Source organism: Propithecus coquereli, unplaced genomic scaffold (genome assembly GCF_000956105.1).
Source record: "Propithecus coquereli isolate 6110/MARCELLA unplaced genomic scaffold, Pcoq_1.0 Scaffold75, whole genome shotgun sequence".
Lineage (NCBI taxonomy): Eukaryota > Metazoa > Chordata > Mammalia > Primates > Indriidae > Propithecus > Propithecus coquereli.
In genome coordinates, this window is record NW_012153618.1 from 2,363,677 (window position 1) to 2,390,622 (window position 26,946).

Sequence of the window (26,946 nt, forward strand, 5' to 3'; positions counted from 1 at the left end):
GGCCCGACGGCCGCGCGCGAGCCCCGGCGGGGAAGGTAGGGCCGGGCCGGCGCCGCCTGCCGAGAAGACCGGGCGGCCGGGCCTGCGTGGGGCCGCGCGCGGTGGCGGCGCCGACTCCCGGGGCCCGGGCCGGACAGCGCAGGGCCATGGCCGAGGCGGCCCCGGCTCCGGTGAGGGCGGCCCGCGCGCGCACGGACGCGCGGCCTCGGGGCCCCGGGGACGGCCTGCGTGTTCCGGGCTCAGCGGCCCGGCCTGGGATCTCGGTAAGGGACAGAAACGCTGCGACGTTGGCGCGGAGTGGGGGGGCGCCCTGGAGGGGCTCGCGCGCCCCTGAACGGGGGTGGGGGAGCGCGGGCCAGGGCCGGGCGGAGGATCCGCCGCCGTCCGTGCGAGGCTGCGCGGACGCCGGCCCCGGCACACACGCGGCCCCGAGGTGGGGCGCCCGGCGGCGCGCTCGCTCCCTGCGGAGCCGGCGCTGCGTCCGTCGGGGTGGCCGCCCGCACGTTTTCCGCAGAGCTCGGCCCCGCCGAACCTCCTCCGGCCCAGGCGCGGCGCTGACGCGGCTCTCCCATTTCGCAGAACAGAGACACTGAGGCACAGACACCTGGCGGCGACGTGCCCTGCCTGCCCCAAGGTCACGTAGCTAGTCATCTGTGGCGCGGTGCCCGCGGCCCCAGAAAGGCCTGTTGTGGGCCTGGACGGGGAGAGGGCGGCCCTGGCGGCGGCCTTCCCTGGGTGAGGGGCCTGGCGGTGAACGTGGCCCGTCGGGGGAGGAGGGGGAGGCCGGGCAGCGCCCAGCCAAGTGTCTCCGCGGTGGGAAGCAGGTGACCCTCCGGGCTCCGGCGTCGGCCTCCAGCCTCTGCGTCTGGAGGGCCGCCGGCCAAACTTTAGGTGTCCTCACAGATGGTGTCTGGGGATCGGGCTTCTAAAGGGTTGGGGGCTGATATGTTCCTCTTAAGTTGGCCATTCTTAAAAATCTGCCTTAAGATCTCCCTGCAAACCTGCTCTTTGAGATGGCCTGGCCGTGCTAGAGAGGATTACTGCGTGGGAGTCAGTGCCTTTGAGCCTCAGTTTCCTATAGTGTACAGGAGGGGGGCGGCAGATTTCGCTTTCTAAAAAGCCACCCAATTTTTTAAATAATAAGTTAATAAGCTATTGGGAAAAATAAAGACATTTTTTACATGACAAGCTCTGGGCTTAGGTCTCCAGAGCCCTTGAGTGGTATGAAATGCTGGGTGAGCCTCACTAGGTCATTCAAGAAAATGGCAAGACTTTCTTACTGTCAGATATGTATGGTTATGTATGTTTCTGCTAATACGGCATGAATCCTGGAGACTCAATTCACTTTTGATACAAAGAGGTGGGAGGGACAGTCAAATCCTATGAAATAGGGCTCAGGGCTCAGAATAATTCTCCCCCAGCCCCCACCAGCAGTGTGAGAATTTGACCTTATTAGTTTTAGATGCCTTTTTTGTTTTGTTTTATTTTTTAAAGACAAGAGTCTGGTTCTCTTGCCCAGACTAGAGTGCAGTGCTCTCAGCCTAGCTCACAGTAACCTCAAACTCCTCGGCTCAATTGATCCTCCTGCCTTGTCCTCCCAGAGTGCTAGGATTATAGGCAAGAACCACAACACCCAGTCTCTTTGGCCATATTTTTATGCTTAGGGTAGGATCAAGCCACAGGTCGACTGAGTCTGATGAAATTATAGCAAAGGGCTTTTATCTGGGGCGTGGGGAAGTGGACGTGCTCCTGTGGCCCCTCTGTAGTCCTCCAAGTCCAGAAATGGAGAGAGAGAGTCTAATACCAGAGAGCAAAGAAATAGTATTTTACTTTGAGCTCGATTTGACTATTTGGTAAAGATGTTCTGCCCTGCTGGCTTTACTTACTATAGTGGCGGGGGTTGTTTTTTTTTTTCCCCTCATTATTTATGTTAAACCCCTGTATTACTCAGGGAGACTAACTTGGCCCCCAGGGATTTTTTTCCCCTTCTTCCTACTAGTTGTAAGCAAATACCCTAATCCCTGTCTGAGGAAAAGGCCATAACGTGCCTGTTGTGTTGCAGGATGCTAGTCACTTTCCCTGTGAGGACGCTCCTTGCCCAGGGCCTTGCCCAGGGCCGTCCAGTCCTGCAGTCACCTGAGTGGAGAGTTCAAAAGTGGCTTAGTTGTTGCTGAGCCTTCAGGTTTTGGGGTCTGTGAACTCCTTGAAAATGTCAGCGAAATTTTGTGTATGTGCCCTTGCGTATTATTTGAGGAAGAGAACCCAAAACTTCCATTAGGTTCTCAAAAGGGTCCCTGACACAACCTGTCTTTAAGGACAGAACCTTCTCCCCACCCTCCCCAACCCCATGAAACCTCCTGCAGATCTTTGTTTAATCTCCAGGCTGCTGAATTTCAGAGGTAAAAAGGATTCAGAGCACATACCTACATGGCCAGTTGCCTCAGTTGACAGTTGAGGCCGGGAGGTGACCTGCAGGCTCTGGAGCCAGACAGCTGTGTGACCTGGGGCAAGTTGCTCTGCCTCCCCTGTCCTAGGTGTCCTCACATGCTGAGTGTGGACAGTAATTCTAGCAGTACCTGTTTCACCTGGTTTGGTGAGGATTAAATGAGATAATCCTTTAAAATGCTTAACACAGTTGATGGCACAAAATAAATGCTGAATAATTGTTAGCTATTCCCAACTAATTAGTTCTCACATCAGGGTAGTGGCAGAGCTATTGGATCATACTACCTCAACATGAATTTGCTGAATAGGATCTTGAATCTTCAATCCTTGGCTTTAAAGTATGATGCTGTCTCAGTTAAGTCACCTATGAGTGAATAAATGAGCAAATAAAGGAAGCTATAGAAGATATGGAATAGGTTTAGGTAAATCTTTGATAGATAACTAAAGGAATTGCATTATTTATCCTTATACATTTTTTTTGTAACTCAGCAATTAACTCTTCATTCAGCAGGCATTTATTGAGCACATACTATATGTCAGACTGGATACCAGGGATATGCTAATTTTCAAATGAAGAAAATGGAAATGTTAATCACTTTAAAGATCATTTCTATACAGAGTATAGTAATCATTGAAGGAAGATTATGAGGAAATGGACAGAAATTGTTACAGAAGAAATTCTGTTCGGTTCCAATAAAGATATCGATTGGGTCGGTAAATACAGAACTGGTCACTTGCAGAAGATCATGGCTTCACCTCCCTGGTGATTCAGGAATTCTCTTGACATGGGTGTGACAAGGTGGAGAACAGGGAGAGAGAGTGGATTATTGAAATCCCCAAAGGAATCTGAGTCTTTATTTTGGTCTAGTCTCCACCAATCTTCGTACAAGTCACAAGACTGGCTGACTCCTGCTCTGCTTGCCATCCTTCCAGGCCTCCTTGCTTCCTCATTCTCCACCTCAGGAACCACAGGGAGGAACCCAGACGGCCTAAGTACACCTACCGCAGTGGACCCCTGCCCAGGAGACCTGAGCTCCTGGAGGATGGCTCAATTGCCTGCCTTCACCCGTCTCATAACAAAAGCTAGTCCAGAATGCCCAGAAGCCCGTTCAGCCTCTGTAGTAGGGACTAGGCACATAGAGGGTGTTTCCCAGTCAAACGTGTACCATACGAACTCTTTGAGAGAGTTTATTGATAAGTCAACAATTCAACTTTTATCAAAGAATAAGAGTCTGGGAAAATTAAGATAATTTTGTGTCGTCACTCTTGGACCAAGTGAGGGAAGGAACACAAGGCACCAGGAGGGCCTAATAACACTAGTGGAAGCACTGGGGCTGGATGACAAGTCCGCCTTCGGGTTAACAGCGCCGGCCCCCACTAGTGATCACCTGCGCGCCCTTGCTGGGAGTCGTGGGATAGTAAGTGCCTGGCATTTACAAAATTCTGCTCCGTCATTTCTCAAAGTTTTATTTTCTGTTCAATGCTCCAGCAACTCAGTGAGGTGGTATGTGTGTGTCAGATAGTACTACCCTCATTTTGTGGACAAGGACACTGAGAATAGAGAGGTCAGATAACCAGACCAGGGTGACACAGGCAGCAGTCAGTACAGACAGGGCTGAAAGTGGGTGTTCTCATTTGAGTCCGGTACCCTTTCCCCTCTCCCACATTACGGCTCCTAAGATGATACCTGAGCAGTGTATGTTGTGAAAAAGGATACGGCTCTGTAAAAAATAGAACGTGGCGTAACCATCTTTTATTTGTAATAGTTTTATAGTTGATGTCTAAGTTGGTGCTGTGGTCTCAAGGAGAGATTCACATCTGAGGAGCATGTTTTATTGCTACCCAAACTGAAGCCCTTTTAATGTGGATACTTTGGGATTTATTTTGCCAGCTGGAGACTGTGACCTTCAATTCTGTCTTTTCCTTTCTTTCCTTAAACACAGGTCCAGCAGCTGGACATGGAGAACCAACGCTCATCACCTCTGTCATTCCCCAATGTTCCACAAGAAGAAACCTTACGTCAGGCCCCTGCTGGAGTCCCCCGAGAAACTCTGTTCCAATCCCGCATTCTTCCCCCCAAAGAAATTCCTTCTTTGTCTCCCACTATTCCCCGACAAGGCTCCCTGCCCCAAACTTCTAGTGCTCCCAAGCAAGAGACTTCTGGCCGGATGTCGCATGTTCTCCAGAAGGGACCCTCACTCCTGTATCCTGCCGCTTCTGAGCAAGAGACTCATCTCCAGGGCCCCCTGGCTTCCCAGGAAGGGACACAGTATCCACCCCCAGCTGCTGCTGAACAAGAAATCTCCCTGCTCTCCCACCCCACCCACCATCAGGAAGCCCCTCTGCACTCCCCTGAAGTTCCTGAGAAAGACCCCCTGACCCTTTCCCCCACAGTTCCTGAGACCGACATGGACCCCCTGCTCCAGAGCCCGGTTTCCCAAAAGGACACCCCCTTCCAGATCTCTTCTGCAGCTCAGAAGGAACAGTCACTCCCCACGGCGGAGATCACCCGCTTGGCCGTGTGGGCTGCCGTCCAAGCGGTGGAGAGGAAACTGGAGGCCCAGGCCATGAGGCTACTGACCCTGGAGGGCAGGACGGGGACAAATGAAAAGAAGATAGCCGACTGCGAGAAGACAGCTGTGGAGTTTGCAAACCATCTGGAGAGCAAGTGGGTCGTGCTGGGGACCCTGCTGCAGGAGTACGGGCTGCTGCAGAGGCGGCTGGAGAACATGGAGAACCTGCTGAAAAACAGAAATTTCTGGATCCTGCGGCTGCCCCCGGGCAACAATGGAGAAGTTCCCAAGGTAAACCTATCCCAACTGGGATCCCCGAGGAAGTGATCTGACTGGGAATGTGGTTGAGGAATTTAGGGAACGCAGCGGCTGAGAAAGAAAAAAATCTAGTGATCCCTAGTTGCCAATGCTGCTTCCCTAAGAACAGGATGTGCCAAAATCAAATTATTTCTCATGTTGTTAAAAGCATAGGTTAATGTAGAAATGTCCCAAGACCAGGGATTGTCAGTTAGAAGGGTGTTCAGCAGAGTTGTCCATCGTGTCTGCAGGTGAGAAGGCAAAGCAGAGGCCAGATGAGAGAGCTATGTGACAGTCAGTCCCTGGTACATATTGTGAGTGGTTCATAGCCAGGGTAGATGGAGGGGAACTCAGGTGACAGGTCACAGGGACCTGTCCTGCTCAAATCAGTTCACTTACAAATCATGTTAATGCCAGGAAAACAGTGATTTCAAGAGGCTTCCTAAAAAACACCTAGAGAACAGTTAGGTTTTCATATTGTTTTCCAGAAGGTTCTAGAAGAGCTTGAATGTGGACTGGCTTGCTTTCGATTTTTCTGTGCTGCTGCCCTTTTTCACAGCTTTATATGGAGAGAAAACTGACTATATTCTCTAGGCCAGCATTTCTCAAATACTACTATGCACATGAATCCCCTGGGGATCTTACTAAATGCGGGCTCTGATTTAGTAGGTCTGCGGTGGGGCCTGGGAGTCTGCATGTCCAGCAGGAGCCCCGGTGGTGCCATTCTTGCTGGTCTGCAGCCCGTGCTTCAGAGCTGCAGGAATTATCCTGTGGGAGAAGAAGGAGCAGGCAAGACGAGTCCCTCAGTCTCTGGGCCAGGACATGGTGGCCAAGGCCTGGCCAGACTTCTAGAGAGGTCCTAGTGGAGCCCCAGATCATGGGTTCAGGCCAACGCCAGGGGTTTGGGCCTGGGGAGTTGACAGCTATGGCCTGTGACTGCCTTCCAGCTGGTCTAAATCGAGCTGCTTGTGTGGTTTCAGGTCCCTGTCACGTTCGATGATGTTGCCGTCCACTTCTCCGAGCAGGAGTGGGGAAACCTGTCCGAGTGGCAGAAGGAGCTCTACAAGAACGTGATGAGGGGCAACTATGAGTCTCTGGTTTCCATGGGTAAGGAGAAGGCTGCACTCACCAGGGGCTGCCTTGACGTCAGCTTGAAGTGCATTTGCAACTTTGGGGAGTTCTGAACCCCAGTAGAGCCAATAGTCAAAAGCAAGGAAAACAATTTTAGAGAGCACATCATGCTCATATGCCCACATATACCAGCACAGCACAGGCCCGAACAGCTTGTAAACAGACACTGCTCTACGGAGAAGCTTCTGGGGCAAGCAGGAGAAGATAGGCCTAGACATTATGGCCTCTCAGCCTCATAGTATTTTCCCTATGGACACCTTTTATTTAATAAATTAGCTTTTCCAGGAGACTATTACTAAGGAAGGAAAAAATAATGGAAGAAAACAAATGTGCTGAATGCCTACTGTGTGCCAGCAATGTTCGAGGTGCTTTACAGGAATCACCTCACTGAATCCTCACAGCTCTGTCAGGGAGCTAGGACAGTGTTGGCGCTCCTGACCGATTATTCAGGAGTCTGGACACTGTCATTTATTGAGGGCTTACATACCCCAGATCCTAGCCCCCAAGGTGCAGACATGGAGGCCGTGATCAGGGAAGTTAAATGCTCACCCTAGGTCCCCGCCAGGAGATCACAGTTTCACTGAGATCTGTCTTACCCCAAAGTCTATGGATTCTTGTTTTCACTAAGAATATTTAAGGATGAAAACCTGGAAAAATATACTGTACTTTTATATACATCCTCTTCTCTGGTGTGGAAAACACTTTGGCATATACAAAAAAAGTTTTAAAAAACATTAAATGTGCTGCTACATAGAAACTTTTGATTCTTGCTAGAATTGTTAATTTTGTACATACCTTTCCGTAGGATAACTTCCTCCCCCTTTTTAAATTTTTTTCTTTTTAAAATATATACATAATTATGAAATTCAACAGTTTAGATTTATATAATTAAGAGAAACCCCCACCTATGCACTGATGCCACTCTCCAGAGGTAACTGCCGGGAACCCTCTGGCCTGGGTTCTTACTCTTTTTTTTTTTTTTTTTTTTTGCATTTGCAAACATAAGCACGATGCATGCACTGGCACACGTGCAGTTTGGGGTTTGCACAGATGGGCCCATTTGTTTATTTTACCTAATGGTGGGGCACAAGACAGCATTCAATGTCAGCTTACATAGGCCTCCCTGGAAAGACAGTACAGTATTCCAGGTGAACCACCAGGATTTTGACCTTCCTACTGTTGATGAACAGTAAGTTGATTCTGGGTTTTTTTCAGTGTTACAAAGTGTTGACTGGCATCTCTGTGTATGGTGCACTTATGTGAGTGTTTCAATAGTACTGATACCAAGGAATAGGATTGCTGAGTAAAAAGGATACACATTTACAATTTCATGGCTACTGCCCTGTGCCCTACAGAAGGCTGAGCTAGTTTATATTTCTGCAGCAGTGTATGAAAATGCCATTTCTCCATATCCTGACCAGAGCTGATGTTTTTCTTTTTTTTTTTTTTTCACTGTGTTGCCTGGGCTAGAGTGCCATGGCGTCAGCTTAGCTCACAGCAACCTCACACTCCTGGGTTCAAGCGATCCTCCTGCCTCAGCCTCCCGAGTAGCTGGGACTACAGGCATGTGCCACCATGCCTGGCTAATTTTTTTTTTTCTATATATTTTTAGTTGTCCGATTAATTTCTTTCTATTTTTAGTAGAGACAGGGTCTCGCTCTTGCTCAGGCTGGTTTCAAACTCCTGAGCTCAAGCAATCCGCCTGCCTCGGCCTCCCAGAGAGCTAGGATTACAGGCGTGAGCCACCACGCCCGGCCTAGAGCTGATGTTTTTCTATTTTAAAATTTGTCCTTTAAGTGAAAAATGATACCTCATTATTTTAATATGTATTCTTTGATGATTACTGAACTTGTGCATCTTTTTATATATTTACTGGCCATTTGTATTTCTTCAGTGAATTACCTATTTATAGCTTTGCTTTTGATATTTTTTTACTAATTGTAGAAGTTCTTTATATATAATTATGGATATTAACCCTTTTCCACATATATATATCTATATATATGAGAGACATATGTGTATGTATAATATTCCCTCCAAGTTTCTTCATCTTTTAACTTTATTTATAAAGAACTTTAAACTTATTTTATGTAAGGAAATCTATCAGTATTTTACAGCTTTTAGATTTTATCAGGATTAGTTTTTTACTTTATAAAATTTCTAATATCTTGTGCCTTTATCATGAAAAACCTGGGCAGGCTTCGGCCACCTGTGGGCAACTCCCACAACACACACACACACAGCAGGCCCCAACAAAAAGGGGCGGACACTTGGCCGTTTGTTTTCCAGCATTGCTGGTCCCCAGTGGAGGAGCTGTTCTGGTATCACACACCCACAGATGGTACTTAACAGCATCCAGTACAACCTCACCCTATAGTGTATTTCTTTTCCTTTCTTCTGCCCAGACTATGCAATTTCCAAACCAGACCTCATGTCACAGATGGAGCGCGGGGAGAGGCCGGCCATGCAGGAACAGGAAGACTCTGAGGAGGGCGAGACGCCCACAGATCCCAGTGCAGGTAAGTGGCTAACCGGTGGCCCAGAGCTCTGCATTCTAGATCTTTCAGTACTCAGGAGGCCCCAGCATGGGGCATCACAATCCAAGGTAGACCCTGAAGGAGTATGTTAGCAAGCCGTGTACAGAAAGAAGGCCTACAGGCGTTGGGACCTGCTCGGGGCCTCCATGGTCACCAGTGGCCCAAGTTGTTGGTAAATGGAAATGCCATTGGGTTCGCTGTCTTGGGGATTTTTTGACATGACCAAGTGTCACCTCACTCTTTGCAGAAAATAAAGCAAGAAACTCAAAGAAAGGCAGTCACGTGCCAGGCAGTCACTAGTGCTTATACCTCCTGGAGTTTCCCAGAGAAGGGCCACATCCCTGAGTCCTGCAGCTGGTCAGTGGGAAGGATAAGGGACAGACGTGGACTTCACTGGAAACATCCTACATGCGTGACTCCATCAGGATAGTGTCCAGGCGAGGCAGTTAGATGGAGTCAGCAGATACGCTCCAGGCATGACTAACAAAGAGCGCAGACTCCGGTGTTGGACTACCTGCATGTGAATCCAGCTTTTCTGCTTACCAGTGGCGTGATTTTAGTTGCTTGATCTTTTTAGAGTCTCAGTTTCCTCATCTATAAAATAGGACCAGCATGAGTATTTAACCCTAGGCCTTGGCGTGGTTATTGGCATGTAGCCGTGGCTCAGTGAAGACCAGCTGCTGTTGGTGTGCACGGGTGTCATCCTGTTCACAGCGGCCGGATCAGTGGCCTGCACACTGACCCTGCAGGTGCTTCCGTGGCACATAGTTAGTTTTTGGAGCCCCTGCTGTGGAATCGCTGTTGGACTCGCATCACTTACCTTGATGGTCTTCAGTGGAAGCAGATCCTTGTCCCTTGTGGCACACGTGACATGTGAGAGTAGCCGAACATCATGGGTGGTCGTGTCTGTTGAAAAAGGAGGATGGTCCAGCTGGAGAACCCAGTTTGGGGCCAACAGCCAGGTCTTGTTATGAGTTGATGTCATTGATTTGGGGACCTATAAACTGGCTCCGAGGAGATGTTCGAGGAGCATTGAGTGACGTCAGCCCCATGCACTAAGTGGGAACGTAGCTGAGGGGAAAGATGGAACCCTGTGAAAATGCAAGTGCTGGCATGTCCCAGAGAAATCCAGTGTCTTCACTTTCTAAGGATTTGCCTAGAGATTTAAATCAAGGGAAAGGGCTAATCCTGAATTCATTCTGGCAGACAAAAAAGATGAATTTAAAAGCAAACAAGTGTGGCACATAGCAGGGTGATCTTTTGGTTGGAGGAAAATCAGTCTGTACCTCAAAGATTTGAGTGGCCACATCCAGAAAGAAGGGTCAAATGGGAATAGAGAGATTCGTGGTGGAAGAAATAAGAAAGGCTTGGGAGGCAAAGAATGAGAATTTAGGAGAGGTTATTGTGGTAAAAATCCTGCAATACAGTCTGATGTCCCAGTGGGGCTTTGTGGTTCAGGTGCTGCTCTTGTAGCATTTTCTTAGAAGGGCTGGATGAAAGAGCATCGATCCCCTTTCTCTGTCTACTTTTCACATCCTCATCACAGATGGGCCTCCCACAGAATGTGGCCAGAATTGGAAAGCAAATAACCCCAGTCTACTCAGCCTTGGGCTGGATCTGTTCTGGCGCACACACATCCATGGCCTGAGCTCCTGCTGGGAAGTGGTGGCCTTACAGAGGCTTCCTTGTATGACCGAAATGTGTTATTTGTTCCACTCACCATCAAGCCCCTTGGAGCCTACAGTGGGAGGGAGGACGGGGAGGATGTAGGAGCCATCACTCCGCAGAACAGACCTTCAGCTCACACCTCTGACCTAGACCAACGGCCCTGACCTTGCCATAGCAGGATGGTTCTGTGGAACTGCAGATATCAGAGCCCCAAACACACCAGTGGGTAACCTGTCTATTCATGCATCTTCTCTCTTAGCCAGATGGTAGCAAAGCCAGCCCTGGGCCAGACCCAAAGGTATGACACCAGGGACAAAAAGTCTAGAAAATTGGGACTTCTCATACTTCCACATATCCCAAACATGACAATTTTATGAATTGACTAAGTAAATTCATTCAATAAAGTATCATTTAATGGTTTAGTTTCCAAGGGCAAAGAGATCTAAAGACGATTCAATTATCAACCCTGCTATCAAAATACTCGGAATAGGGGCTCCCATTCGTGGCCCTATAAGGGTAGCCCCGGAGGCCTGGAGAAGGCAGGTGCCATCTTCACCTAACAAATTAGCAAAGGATGAGACCAGTCAGAAGGCGTGGCTAAAGTCCATGTGCTCATACATTGCTGCTCAGAGTGTGTATAGTTTAGTCTTTTGAGAAAGCAATCTGATGCTGTCTAGTCTTAAAATATATCTTAAATACTTAAAATGTTCATACATTTGACATCATAATTTTCTTTCTGAGAATCTATGGCATGAAAAAGAATCCAAAATATGGATTAAGATGTACCAATATATTAATACATCACATTACAATAGATTGTCATACAGCCACTAAAATTATATTTATATAAAGATTTTTGATACTGTAAGTTTCACTTGGATGTTTATTATTTAGTTCATCAAATATTTTTTGTACCAGGTACTGTGTCAGGAACTATGTACCCCAGAGGTCCTTGTCCTCAGATTTAACTCCAGTAGGGAGACTGATGTTAAAGACCCAAACACGCCACCCACCTCCATAAAAGCACAGTCACTAGCTGTGACAGAGCTGAGACAAAAAGCATCCAGACCACCAGACACCATGGGAGATGCCCTTGAATTTGGGAGGTCAGAAAAGGCCTCTTTGAGGACATGGAATTTCTAGTGGAAACCTAAAGAAAAAGTCGTATTCCAGCTGCTCCAAGGAGAAGTAATTGAAGGGAAGAAAGTCTGGAAGCTAGGAGAACAGTTGGAGGTTCTTTTTGCCTTCTAGGTAGGAGACCTTGGCATAGCCAAGGAGAGAAGTGGCTGTTTGCAGGACATATGTTGGCGGTATGAGAAAGGACTTAGTGATTGCTGGATGCTGAATAGGAGGGAGCGGGGGGTGCCAAGGGTAACTCCCAGGCTCTGGCTTAAATAACAGGGTTGATGGCAGACAACATGAGGTTCAGATTGGTAAAAATAAGGAGAATTCGATTTTGAACACATTAGGTTTGAGATCCCTGTGAGACATCAAAGAGAAAGTGTTAAGGAAGCAGCTGAATAAAGGAATGTGGAATTCAGAAAGAGAAGTCTGAGCTAGAGACATCGGCATTGGGCCATTGGGACGTTTGGGCGTTGGCAGCATAGACTGAATTAGGTTACTAGTCTGTAGAGGGAAAGGAGAGGAGAGGAGAACACAAGCCATGCCCTGCAGAGCCCTGACTTTGGGGGCAGATTTAGAGGTTTAGAATATATTGTTTGGAGTGGGGCCCAGGTGTAAGTATTTTTTAAAAAGCTTCCACGGTGATTCTCAGGTGCACCCAGGGTTGGAAACCACTGTTGTAGGATGTTGGAAAAGAAGGAGGAACCAGAGGAATCAAAGGAAACCGAAAGAGTGGCCAAGAAGGTAGCAGGAAAATTAGGATGGTGCTTCATTGAGTATTTCAAGAGAAGAATGTTTCCAGAAGGAGGGAGTATGGTCAACAATGCTGAATCCTGCTGTGTAGTTTAGTAACGTGGAGACTGGAAAGTGTCGTTGGGTTTGCAAATTGAGAAATGTTGGTGGCATGGTGGAGATGGAGCCAGATAATCAGGGGGTGAGGAAGTAGGGACAGCATCTGTTGACAGTCTGTGCTAGAAGTTTGGCTGTGAGGGGGAGTGGAAATATTGGGGGGCGGGTCTTGTTTGCTTAAGTGGGGATTGCTAAAGCCTGTCGGAAATGTTGGTGGGTATCGTCCAATTGACAGGGGAGATTAATGACGTACAAATGGAAATGTAAATATAATATGAAGCCAATGATGCAAACAAAAAGATAGAAAAAACTGGTCATGGAAACACACCAAAATCATATTCTCTATGTTTTATAAAATTTTCTGGCGTGAACATATATTATTTCTTATTCAGGAAAAATATTTTTTTAAAAAACAGTGCGTGATGAAAGACTTCAAGTTAAAGATGGCAGATTGAACATGTGTTTATTCCTACCTCCCCAAATCCTTCTAAAACAAGAATGAAGGGACTATTTAAAAGAATGGGCAGAGGGGAGCAGTGACAAAGTTTGGGAATCCTAAAAGCAGGTGGATGGGTGATGACTAATGCAGAAAGCTGAACCTGAAATTGGTATTGGGAAAGCTGAGAAGAAACCCAGTTTGTACCTGAACCCTGCTCAGGACTCAGGAGTTAGTACCAGAGACTCTAGGCTGGAAATGCAAGTAAAAATGAGACTAAAAACAGAGGGTTGGTTGAACATCTCTTAAAGAAGCAATTTAACACTCCCTTTTTTCCCCATTACCCACCCCCAGTCCCTACTGCTGGCATTTGGCCCCTCCCCAGCCCTGCTCCGTGACCAAGGCTTATTCTCTGCAGAGGATAAAAAGAGGATCTCTAGACATGGACACGAGGCACAACCGAGGGTGTAGTACCGTACTGAAAACAGGGAGATAAGCAAGACTTGACATTGCAGATGTTGACATCTATAGCTTTCTTCCCTAAACTGACTCCCAAAATGATGCTGATATCTAAGATTAAACCCTTGGGGCAGGATATTAGAAGTCTTACCTGGAGATTTGTGGGAGCAGCCCAGGAGGTTGCCTAGTAAAATCACCTGTCTGAAGCATCCTACTGGGAGACTCACAGTTAGCAAGCCCCACCCAAATGCAGTGAGCTCTCAGTTCTTTTTTGAGTGTTCCGCTTTTAAGTCTACATGGACAACCAAGAACCACAAGACATTTGGGAAAAACCTCTCATGTACAGAGACAAATAAGTAAAGAAATAAAACCAGAAAAAATATATTTAGAGGAACAAAAACCATGCAGAGAGGGAAAAAAGTATGTATAGACACTCAGACATAACATCCTTAGATAAAAGAAGTAAATACGTTAGTGACATAAAAGTATAATACCTATTTTTAAAAAAAAGATTAGAAAGGAATTCTTGGAAATTAAAAATATAATCAAATTAAAAACTCAGTAGCAGTGTTGGAAGATAAACTTGAGCACACATCCCAGAAAATAAAGTTAAAAGACAAAAAAGAAAATAAGGAAAGACTAGGAAAACTAAACTAAAGGATAGAAGTCTAACATCCAGATAATAAGAGTATCCAGAAAAAAAGAACAGCAAAAGTGGAGGTGGGAATTGATCAACAAAATAATTCAAGAAAAATTCTCAACAATTAAAGACATAGTTTTCCAGATTGAAAGAGGCCACCAATTGCCCAGAATGCTAGATGAAAATAGTCCTACCCTTTAGACACTTCAGCACGAAATTGCAGAGCAACTGAGGACAAAGGAGATCCTACAAGCTTCCAGAGAGGAAAAACAGGTTCATACAAAGAAACAAGAATTAGAATGTCCTCAGACTTTTCAACAACATTGGAAGCTGAAAGATAGTAGAGCAATGCCCTTTAAATTCTGGGGGGAAATATTTTCTACCCTACAATTCGATATCCAGCCAAATTATTTTAATTAAATGTGAAAGTGAAATTGAGACATGTCGAGATGTTCGAGGTCTCCATGAACCCTTTCTCAGGCTGGGGGGAGGAGCTTTGCCAAAATGAGGAAATAAAGCAAGAAACAGGCTTAGAAACCTCAATGAGAGAGAAAACTGAAGGGAATCTCAGGGAGCCAATGAGGGGCATCCCAAGAAGACAGCTGTGCATCCAAAAGCAGCCAGTCCAGATTGGGGCACAGCAGAAGGTTCCAGAAATTTTTCTTCAAGTAGAAGAAATTGGTAAATACCCAATATGTTTGAATGTTTGGAGAGAAGAGGTATACAGAAGGGTCAGGGGAAAGTTTGGAGCTGAGTTCACGATAATTAACAGTAAGCTAAGCAAAAGAAAACATTAGCTCCAGGAAAAGCATAATGGTTTTTAGGCATAGGAAAGTACTTACCATATACTACATAGTTTAATTATAAATAACATTTATATAATCGAATAATATAAATACCCAGTATTGATCCAACTAAAGTTATTAACACAATGAAACTGTATTGGTAGGATCAGGGATTTGGAAAAGATGGTCCTGACCATCATGTCTTGGAAGTCAATAGATAATGCTTAAAATTGAAAACTCTAAGAGTAGCAATACAAGTATGTTACTCAGAGTTACAGAGAAGTTGGAAGTGATTGCCTTGGGGAGCAGGAAATGAAGGGCTTTTAAAAACAGGTTTTGAAGAACTATTCAACCCTGTAGCCTATATGCATGTGTAACTTAAAAAAAAAAATTAAAAATTCACATACCAAATTTTAAGAACCTAACAAAATGTAGCCATGAGGTTGAAAAGTCAGTGTTAACCAATATTTATTTCCTTTGAGCTGGTTGAAAAGATTAATGTGGCAACTTATAAGCCAGTAGGAGTATAGGAAAAAAAAATAATGTGGCAACTCTGGTTTTTAATTTCAAAAGGAAAAAATGCAGAATGAAAGCTCTCCATAATTTTCTCTCAAGAGTCAACAGTTTATCCTTCCAATTTTATGTGCACACATACAGTCTTAATTATATAAGTAATACATAAATACATTGTCATTGTAAGATAATTGAAACAATATAGAAGTACATTGTTTGGCAACTTGCTTTTTTCAGTAATATATTTTTTTACACGTTGGAATATAAGTCTACTTTGTTCTTTTTAATAGCAGATTATAGTATTTTGTGTATTGATTTCATAATTTATTTAAATACTCTCCCATTGATGTACTTTCAGGGTGTTCAGAAGTTTCAGTGCTTCAGTAACAATCCTTATAAATAGATCTTTGTGCACTTGTCTGAAACTTGTTTAGAAATGGATTTTCTGGGTGAAAGGGTATACCCACTTAAAAATTTAATAGATGCTGGCAAATGCCCTTCAAAACAATTGTGCCAATTTATACACCTTCATCTAAGCATGAGAATATATTTGTTTCCACATACCCATGAAAATAGTAGGTACTATTTATCTTTTTAGTATTTGCCAAAGTGATGGGTAGAGAAAACAATATTTTGATGTTTTTATTTGACTTTCTGTGAGGGTGATTTTGAGCATATTTTCATACCTTTATTGATTACTAGTATGTCTTATTTTGTGAATTTTCTTTTTATTTTTTCAAATTATTCATCTTTTTATTATTGATTTGTAAAAGCTTTTTAACTATTAAGGATATTAGCTCTTGTCTGTAATAGGTATGCAAATATTTTTCCCAATTTGTTGTTCACTTTTCTACATAGTCTTTGGGTGTGTGATATAGTAGTTTTAAATTTTTGTATGTTCAAATTTATCAATTTTAAGTTTCTATGTATTCAGATTTATTAGTCATTTTCTTTATGGTGTCTGGGTTTCAATAGTAGAAATATTTACTCAGGCCATTTTATTCAGTAAACACTATGATCATAGGCCTTGGGCCTGAGAGATTCTCAGAAATCTTTGAAAATACTTGAAACCTAAAACAAAATATTTTTTGCCCTAGAAACCAAAAAGAAAATTACCAAATGTAAATAATTTAATGTTTAACTAAATGTCTACAAATATAGCATTATATCAGCTTCATAAATTATTAAATTCAGTCTTCACAAACATTTAATATATTTGAAAACAATTTGCAGGGGAGATTTTTTTCCATCTCACAAGAGACCTTATGAGTAAGTGTGATTATAGAGATTAAAAACCAATCACAGATTAAGTACATTTCTTACAGCCAATTAATGTCAAAGCAAGCTACAAATCCTTTCAGAACAATTTATAGCAAAAAGATATAGTTGATACAGGTTGGGCATATTCAATATGTTTGGTATGAACGACCGGACAGCCTCTAGAAGGGATATTTGGGGGTCCCAGAGGTCCAGGAATAGCCTGTCCCCCAGCTCAAAGTTGTAAAATTTACGTACTTGGGTTACCAGTACTAGTATGATTTCATTATTTATATCTAAATTTTTTATTCATCAGGAGTTTTTTGTGTGTTTGTTTGTTTGTTTTGAGACAGAGTCTCACTCTGTTGCCCAGGCTAGAGTGAGTGCCATGCGTCAGCCTAGCTCACAGCAACCTCAAACTCCTGAGCTTAAGAGATCCTCCTGCCTCAGCCTCTCCAGTAGCTGGGACTACAGGCGCGCACCACCACACCTGGCTAATTTTTTCTATTTATAGTAGAAACAGCGTCTGGCTCTTGCTCAGGCTGGTCTCGAACTCCTGAGCTCATGCCATCCTCCCGCCTCAGCCTCCCAGAGAGCTAGGATTACAGGCATGAGCCACCGCGCCCGGCCACATCAGGAGTTTATTTTGATGTGAAACATGTGAAGGTAGCCTTTTCCCCTTCCAGTCAGGAAGCCTGTTGTTTCCGTTTATTTAAAACTTTTTTCTATTGGTTTGAAATGTTCTCTTTGGTCATAAACTATATTCTCACAGAGTGTCTTATGAATGCAGTTTGGTTGTCAGTACTGTTTCAGAAGTTGTTTGGCGTGGGGAGACCTTTTTGGTGAGAAACACTGGCCTCCCTACTGCGTAATGGGGGAGGGGCGGCATGAAAGTGTGCGAATAGTGCGTGTCTCCAGGCAGAAAGAGTTGGCAGGAAAGTGCCGGGGGTTCCGCGGCACACGTAGCTGAGAGTACTGCAAGAAGCTTAGTGGAGCAGCGTGCATTTGAGTGGGGTCTTGCAGTTCAGGGTGTTAAAGGCCCTGGTCTTCAGGCTGGAGTACCCATGCTCTCAGAAGACAAGGAGACTCTCCAAGAGAGGCACAACATAGATGGCTTTGAGGGTGCAATTTCCAGGTCCTTAGTCCATCTGTTTTCGTTTATAAAACTGATCAGCCGAGAGCATACAACACATGGGGTCCCTGAAATGTGGGCCCTCATCTCCTACATCTCTCAAGATTTAAAAAAAAAAAAGGCAACTCCTGCGTATCCTCCTGCCCATCCCTGTCTTACTGTGGAGCATTTCTTCCAGGTTTTGGGCCCCCTGGGTCACCAAACAGATAATCCGGAATGTTGGGGTACACGTCCAAGAAGCACATTGCTCTGGGACTTGAATGGCAAATTCTTCTGCAAGTTAGGTTGTTTGCAATATTTAGCTTTCAACAAAATTGAAGACCACCTAATCAAGTGAGCTAATAGGTTATTAAAAAGAACTTTTTTGGCCATAGCCCTAGGACAGAAAAAAAAAAATTTTTGGTGATATGTTAACCATGTGATTTTGTGGCAGATAATTCAGAAGTTCAGAGAATCAAGGCAGTTCTGTAACAACCTCCTTCCAGCCCATCTACCTATTTATGTAAACGAGGTTTCCCAATGTAAATGAGGTTTCATTTGTAAAAATGAAGAATAGACTAAAATTGATTCCGAACTCTGTCTTATTCTACAGTAAGACTATTCATTCTCAGATAAGTGAACTAATTGGAAAAGATTTTCTATTCATCCTTGTAAGAGATACATTTCCAAAAGTTTTTTGTTTTCTGTTTTGGATAATTGTTTATCATTCTATAGTAATAATCACTAAGGATAACTTAAGCCAGGAAAGAATGAACACTTGGAGCCCTGTGGTTATTAGAAATGAAAGCAAAATTAAACTTTCAATTTACTTACACATTTTTGTGGCAGACTGGTAGATGAAGTGATCAGTAAAAGGCTTCTAGGCATAAAAATATGTTCTATTAGGATAGAATTCTGTGGGCAAAGTAGGAATGGAAATAGAAGTTCAAGGTGAAAAGGAATGACATAAAAATTCCAACTATCAAAGAAGAACTTGTTCATGTATTTTCTAAGTGAATAATCGTGGGTTTAAAATTGCTAGGGTCTCAGATTCCATTGGTGACATTAAAAGGTGATGGAAGAGTTTATTCCAAAATATCAATATTTACAATACTTCATAAATTACGTCTTTTGCAGTTACTGATATATTTTGTATATTTATTCAAGAAGGTGCAGAGGGGCACATCGTTTGAAAAATTATTTTAAGGTACAGGCAAACAAAGTATTTTCAGGAGTCTGTGAAGTCAGGGAAGAACTTTTTCTGATGCTGGAGTCATGGTTGTGTTTGTGGAAGGAGCAGAGACAAGGATTGAAGACAAAGGAGAAAAGGGCACAGCTAGCGAGCAGAATTCCAGGGAGAAAAGTATGGGCAGTGTTAAGGAAAGATGCAGAGGATTTCGGTTATAGGAGGAGAGAAGAGGGACACTACTTTTCCTGAGATTGGACGGTAAAGGGAGGTAAAGATGGTAACTTCGAGCTAGCACAGGAGGAAGTCAAGGCTATAAATGTGGATGACTTTTTTTTTTTCTTTTTCTTTTAATAGCAAATAGGATACAGATATCTTTGGAGAGCAAGAGTGGGAGACTCCCTCAGTTGGAGGGAAAGTAGCAAAGGTCTGCATTTAAGGTTGTGGGGGTGCAGCATGGGAACATCAGAGCTGCTTTATATTCCGTCTACCTCCAGAGAGTTGAGTTGGCCAATCAGAGAGGAGTCAAAGGATGGCCAAGCATCAGAAAGCACCCAGCTTTGGGTCAGAAGCAGCAGTGTTTAGCCTGATGAGGTGATCTGGTTCCTAAGTGGGGTGGTCACTGTGGATGGGGGTATTTAGCAGGAGAGCCTGAGGAGCTTCACCAGGACAGGACTGCAGCTGCTTCATTCATTCGTCTTGGGGGGTTCTTTTTTTTTTATGAGGCAAAGTCTTGCTCTGTCACCCTGGGTAGAGTGCGGCAGCATCATCATAGCTCACTGCAACCTCAAATTCCAAGCTCAAGTGATGCTCCTGCCTCAGCCTCCTGTAGCTGGGACTATAGGCGCGCATCACGATGCCTGACTAATTTTTCTATTTTCAGTAGAGACAGGGTGTCGCTTTTGCTCAGGCTGGTCTCTGAACTCCTGAGCTCAAGTGATCCTCGTGCCTCAGCCTCCCAGAGTGCTAGGATTAGAGGCTTGAGCCACTGCGCCCGCCCAAGGTTTGTTTTTTTCCCACAGCTCTTATCACCTTCTGACATACAATGTGATTTATTTATTGTGTTTACTGCCCCGTGTAAGGTATGTGTTTTGTTCACTGATAATATCCCAAGCGTTAGAACACCCCATAACATATTGTTAGTGCCCAGTAAATTATCTGGTAATAAACACTCAGTGAATGCATGAATATATTTATGCATTACACATTTCCTCAACTAAGGAAGTGATTTTCAACCTGTAAGAGGGGTTTACACTTGCACATGTCAATCCATATGAAGAAAATAAAGTTGAATCCCTACCTCACAGAATACATAAAATAAAAATAAATTTCAAGTGGATTAAAGACCTAAATGTTAGTAAGACAATGAAAACTGTGGGATGCAATCTAGGAGACCAGATGGACCAGAGGAAACTTTCTTAGCTAAGACAGAAAACTCAGGAGCCATAAAAAGAAGCAGGGACACACCTGACCACATGGAAACCTTTTAAAAGCCACCAACAGTTTTCGTGTACGCAAAGGGTGCCACACATAAAAATAACAGGCAAATGACAGATTTTGGGGGGAAATACTTGAAATCCAGATAAGACACAATGGGTTATCTTTAATACAAAAAAAATCAAAGAATGCTTGCAGATCAATAAGAAAAGACAACCTGATTGGAATTGAGTCCAAAGATGTGCTTACACAGTTCACACAAAATTAAATCTAAAAGGTCAATAAATAGAGGAAATCATATGCAGACTTACCCTATCAGAGAAGTGGAATCAAAGTATCAGTAAGTTATCACTTTATACCCATCTGACTGAAGAAAATTAAAAATAGAAAAAGTGTCTGTTACTGGCAGGGATGTGGGGAAAAGGATACTCGTATTCAGGCTGGCGGAAATGTGAATTGTCACAGCCTTGTTGAAAAGCAGTCTGATGACATTTGTCAAAATTAAAACTGTGTACACCTCCTGACTCTGCAGTCCCACTCCTGGGAATCTCATAGGAATAAAACCACTGTTTTGTGGTTAGAGATACAAATAAATGTTTATTGCGGTATTGTTCACCATAGCAAAAGACTGGGAACAAAAAGTGAATGTTCTTCCATTAGGGAAAGAACGAATAAATTACAGTATTATCCCCACGATGGAATACATGCAACATTTAAAAAGAACATGTTAGCACTATAGAAATTGGTTTGAAGAGATTTCCACAAGGTATTTGAGTGAGACAAGAAATGTAGAGGAGGGACATAAGGCAATTTTATTTTTTAACACCAACAATGAATGGCCAGAAAATAAAGACATAAGTGTATATGTATTGTTATGAGTAACTACACAAGCATGGAGAAAAATCCTACTTAATTATGGGAGTTACCTGGGAGGTGACAGCAATGAAATGGGAAATGAGGGAAGGGGAAAGAAATTAAAAGAAAAAAAAATACTGCACTAAAAACCAAAAATGTGTGTTATAATCCCATTATGTAAAATGATGCCTACGTGTGTAAGGATGCATTTGAAATTAACCTACAGACTTACAGGCAAGCTGAAAAACACATGAATTCAGAGCAATGTGTGTAATAGGATGCTGTTTAACTAAAAACAAACCCGAACACTCCTACGGTACATGTGTATGAGCTCGGAAATGTGGGTCTGTCTGTCGGACACTTTGGCGCTGGGGCCAAAGGCCCAGCGAGTGGGGAGGAGGTGGGCTGCCTTTTCTTCTTTCAACTTGATTGCGAGTGAAAAACTGTCGAATGTACCAGTTGCCTGCCGGTCCTAACCGGGGAGGGGAATGAGGGCCTCTTTAAAATAAACCCTGACAATGCTGAATATTTTTTAAAATATTGTGGGGATCAGTGGACAACAAATTTTGCATCTATTTTAACTTGACGCCAGTTTGGGTTGCTGTTCAAAGCTACAAAGTGTCCAGAAAATTCTATGTGTACTCACTGCCAACTCAATATTACATTTCTTTAGGGTCCCCCAAATTAGAATTTTTGAAATGTAAATTCTAGGGCTGCAGAAACCTGGGGGGTGGCATGAATGTGTTCTGGACTCTTCTCTTCTCCCCTCCCCTCAGCACATGACGGGATCGTGATTAAGATCGAGGTGCAGACCAACGACGAGGGCTCGGAGAGTCTGGAGACACCCGAGCCTCTGATGGGACAGGTGGAAGAACACGGCTTTCAGGACTCAGAGCTGGGCGACCCCTGTGGGGAACAGCCAGATCTGGACATGCAGGAGCAGGAGAACGTGCTGGAGGAGTCCACGGAAGGATCCAGCGAGTTCAGCGAACTCAAGCAGATGCTGGTGCAGCAGAGAAGCTGCACAGGTAAGTGCGGGGGTGGGGGCGGTGCCGCTGCCATTAGGCCCCCTCGTAAGCACCTACCTCACAGGAGAGCTGTGGTTCCTTCAGAGGTAGTTGGAGGCAGAGGGGATGACAGGTGTGAAAGGACCCCAAGCACGGCCTCCGGTGCAGGTTTCCTGCCTCACCATTTCTAAGAATCTGTCTCGGGCTAGGAAAGAAGTTGTTACATCCAAAGACTGGTTCAGACAGGACTCACAGGGACCTTGGAGATCATCTGTCCAAACCCCGCATTCTACAGGCAGAAGTAAAATGTCCAAGGCCACATAGACATGGCAAAGCTTGAGCTCCCCTCTCCCTATGTGTCCTAGATTGCTACACATATCATATTACCAGCCTCAACTAACTTGAAGATTTCTGTCCTGAAGAGCATGTTTTTAAAATGACTACAGTATTGGCTTTCTCTGGTAGAACCTAGTCATCATTTGTGTTTAGTTATAAAGCCTCCATGTGAGTGAGCCTTCTGCTCACTCTTGCTCCCTGTGACTTTGAGAACAGTCAGGAAGTGGGTTTCCTGTGTACTCATCCCAGGACTGGTTTGGTGATAGATTTTCCAGTGTTGGACTCTTCCTGCAGTCCTGGGAAAAGCCCTACTTGACCATCATGGCATGTTGTTTGAATACACAATTGGACTTAGGTAACATATTTCACTCAGGAGTTTTCCAACTATATTCATATATAAATGAACCTGAATTTTCTTTTCTTGAATCATCTTCATCTGGTTTTGGAAACAGTGTTATATTAGACTTATCAAATGAACTGGGCAGCTTTTGCTCTTGTTCTATATTGTAAAAAAAAATATGTAAGGTAGGAATTAAGTGTGTTCCTTGAAAATTTGGTAGAATCCACTTGGGGTTTTGTTTATGTGTGAGTCATTAACCATCACATATTTGTATATTATTTTTTGTATTTAGAAATGTATCCACACCCATTTATCTAGGTTTTTTAAAGTATTATGTTGAGTTGAATTTTTTTTCATTTTATCTACAGATATATAATTTGCCTTTTTGCACTTAATAAAATGTCATGGACATCCTTCTTTGTCAAAAGATGTGAATCCGACTTCTTATCTTTAAATTGCTGCGTGGTATTTCAGAAGTCTTTTAAACATACCACGTTGTCTTTCATAAAAGAATTGGGAAAAGACATAAGGAAAATTCTTAGTATTTGCTATATTGGGAGTGTCATAATATAAATTCCAGATTGCCATTTGAGCATTCCCCATTAATTCTAGTAGAACCTTAGAAAACTACTAAACAGTAGTTTGTGGAATTTTGAATCTTGATTTAGGGCCAAATGTTTCATTTTTATCATTTCATTAAGAAAAAAGCAACTTTGATGTTCAAGGAGAGTTTAGATCTTTTTGGGTCCTATTTCCCCCTCTGCCTTTCATACATAACTCTGTATTTTCAGGATAAACACTAGGGCAACTAGTTACCAGCCTCTGCAGCTGCCTCCTCCTTGATCCCTTAGGCATGATGCTCCAAGGATCACTTCCTGCTGAAAATCCTAACACTACTGAGGCAGCACACCTGTGTCCTAATTTTAACACCATAGTTTAAACAAGAAGTAGAAAGTGCTATGGCCTAGGAGTCCTGAACGTTGCTAGCTTCAGTTTCCCTGCTGTCACTTGAGGGGTGGACTAGATGGGCCCTAAAGTACCTCGGAAAAGGCCTATGACTTGACTCTATTTGGAAACATCACTTGTTGTCTCCTGGCTTGGCTGCTTCCTCTCTGAAATGGGGATCATTCTTACTTGACTTATCCTATAGTAAGATATTGTGCACATGGAAAGAGAGAACAGGTGTGAAAGTGCTCTGAAAAAAGACTTGTTTGTTTTTAAGAATTGTGCAAATCCAAACTTATTGTGTCTCAAAGATGGGCTCAGAGAAGTTGAGTGACTTTCTCCTGGCACACAGTGACTAAAAATAGCACTCCCCAATTAACGGTATTTAGGGAGTGCCAAATAAATACAAGGCACTTGAGAAAACTCAAACAGGAGCCGGAGGTCACTCCTTTTCTCTAAGAGTTGCATTCTCATGGGTCACTGTAGAACTTATCATTGTTTGGGCCTTAAAGGGCCAGGCTAGAGGGTGGCAGGCTGGGGAGAGGGAGGGTGGGCATCCATCAGCTGGGGTGTGCACGGCATACACACCAGAGCTTGTGGGAAAGGCCAAGAAAAACCACGTGATCCAGCTTCAAGGCTGGTAGGGCCTGCCTGTGTGGGTGAGTCATCCGTCCATGAGATGTGACGGGAGAAGGCTGAGTTCTTGACTCTCCGGGAGGGGCACCCCACCACTGTGGGCTCAGAGGAGGCTTGAGTGCTATAGGCTGGGATCATCAAGGCAGACACGGAGACTCGGAGAAGAGGGAAGATTTCTGGAGGAGGGCGAATAAAGGCTCTGTGAGGAGAAATCTCCAGTGGGTTCAAGAAAGTGGAAGACCACTTGGCAGAGCTCTGGCAGAGGAGTCTTTAGAGGGGAAAAGACTGAGAACTTTATGAGTCAAGACCCTTTGTTACAGCTGGTAGAAACCCAACTCTCAAAGTAGCCTAAATGGCAAAGGGGTGTTTATCAGTCAAATAATTGGTAGGATCATGAATACGCCAACCTCAGGCTCAGCTGGATCTGGGTGCTCCCATGGTGGCTCGGTGTGCTGCTTTCCTTCTTCCCTGCTGTGTAGGACTCCATGAGCACCTTTCCATCGTGACTGCCAAGAATCAATCTGCCCTGTGTCCTCGGCATAAAATTCCAAGAGAGGACTCTGAGTGGCCATTTGAAGTCTGGGCTCATTCCTGAACCAAACACCAAGGCCAGCCTGGCTTGCACGTGCAGCCCCGTGATTGGGGGAACGACTGGCCGCAGGGAGAGGAGTATTTTCCTAAAAGAAGGAATTTGGGCCAAGAATGCAGTGTTTGTTGGTGAGGGTGATGCGCTGCTATAACTCCAGGTTAGGGGCTCTAGGCAACATCTAATGTCTCTCTCTCTCTCTCTCTCTCTCTCTCTCTCTGTCTCTGTCTCTGTCTCTCTCTCTGTCCCTGGAGCAGAAGGAATCGTGATAAAGACAGAGGAACAAGATGAGGAGGAGGAAGAGGAGGAGGAGGATGAGCTGCCGCAGCACCTGCAGTCCCTGGGGCAGCTGTCCGGGAGATACGAGGCCAGTATGTACCAGTCCTCACTGCCCGGGGAGATGTCCCCCGAGGGCGAGGAGAGCCCGCCGCCCCTGCAGCTGGGAAACCCGGCGGTGAAGAGGCTGGCACCCCCCGCACATGGCGAGCGGCACCTGAGCGAGAACCGCGGGGCCTCGAGCCAGCAGCAGCGGAACCGGCGCGGCGAGCGGCCCTTCACCTGCATGGAGTGCGGCAAGAGCTTCCGGCTCAAGATCAACCTCATCATCCACCAGCGCAACCACATCAAGGAGGGGCCCTACGAGTGCTCCGAGTGCGAGATCAGCTTCCGGCACAAGCAGCAGCTCACGCTGCACCAGCGCATCCACCGCGTGCGCGGCGGCTACTCCTCGCCCGAGCGCGGGCCCGCCTTCAACCCCAAGCACGCGCTCAAGCCGCGCCCCAAGTCGCCCAGCTCGGGCAGTGGCGGCGGCGGCCCCAAGCCCTACAAGTGCCCCGAGTGCGACAGCAGCTTCAGCCACAAGTCGAGCCTGACCAAGCACCAGATTACGCACACGGGCGAGCGGCCCTACACGTGCCCCGAGTGCAAGAAGAGCTTCCGCCTGCACATCAGCCTGGTGATCCACCAGCGCGTGCACGCGGGCAAGCACGAGGTCTCCTTCATCTGCAGCCTGTGCGGCAAGAGCTTCAGCCGCCCGTCGCACCTGCTGCGCCACCAGCGGACTCACACGGGCGAGCGGCCCTTCAAGTGCCCCGAGTGCGAGAAGAGCTTCAGCGAGAAGTCCAAGCTCACCAACCACTGCCGCGTGCACTCGCGCGAGCGGCCGCATGCCTGCCCCGAGTGCGGCAAGAGCTTCATCCGCAAGCACCACCTGCTGGAGCACCGGCGCATCCACACGGGCGAGCGGCCCTACCACTGCGCCGAGTGCGGCAAGCGCTTCACGCAGAAGCACCACCTGCTGGAGCACCAGCGCGCGCACACGGGCGAGCGGCCCTACCCCTGCACGCACTGCGCCAAGTGCTTCCGCTACAAGCAGTCGCTCAAGTACCACCTGCGGACCCACACGGGCGAGTGAGCGCGCGCCCCGCCGCCGCCGCCGCCCGGCCAGGTGCGCCGCCAGGTGCGCGGGCCGCGCCCCCTCACCCCGGACACCTGCCTCGGCCGCGCCAGGCCCGAGCCCAGCGGGCGGGGGCGGGGCGTCCCCCCAGCCCCTTTTGCTGTGAGCCCCCCTTTCCTTTCGTCCCTCCTCCCAAGGACACGGGGGTAGTGAGACCAGGTCGCTTGCTGCCGCATTTCCCCGGGGCCCCAGGGGGGAGGGCGCGGACCTGCGGAACCCCTTCGGGCTGTTAATTTCCTTGACAATAAAATGGATGAAACCAATCAGCACGGGGGGAGTGATTTGGCCGCCGGCCACTCGGAGGGGCGGTGCAGGGCCGTTTAGTTGGGGATAGAACTTTATAATTACTTTTTGGATACTGTGGTTCTATTTGATAATAATAGAGTAATTTTTAAAAGA

General features: G+C 45.6%; 1 protein-coding gene across 1 annotated transcript; it reads left to right on the forward strand.

The window, feature by feature from the left end:
* Window positions 1-171: 171 nt before the first annotated feature.
* On the forward strand, window positions 172-26,946 carry ZNF777 (zinc finger protein 777). Its single transcript, XM_012662152.1, has 6 exons — window positions 172-263; window positions 4,389-5,249; window positions 6,236-6,362; window positions 8,792-8,905; window positions 22,018-22,269; window positions 25,349-26,946. The coding sequence occupies exons 2-6, from the start codon at window positions 4,404-4,406 to the stop codon at window positions 26,503-26,505; spliced, it is 2,496 nt and encodes an 831-aa protein (XP_012517606.1). The 5' UTR covers window positions 172-263; window positions 4,389-4,403; the 3' UTR covers window positions 26,506-26,946.

Excerpts from the sequence above, each read along its gene's own strand:
- ZNF777 (XM_012662152.1), top strand. The coding sequence starts at position 4,404 with ATGGAGAACCAACGCTCATCACCTCTGTCATTCCCCAATGTTCCACAA. Across the intron at positions 6,363-8,791 it reads TGAGTCTCTGGTTTCCATGG|ACTATGCAATTTCCAAACCA; the intron begins GTAAGGAGAAGG and ends TCTTCTGCCCAG. Across the intron at positions 22,270-25,348 it reads GCAGCAGAGAAGCTGCACAG|AAGGAATCGTGATAAAGACA; the intron begins GTAAGTGCGGGG and ends TCCCTGGAGCAG.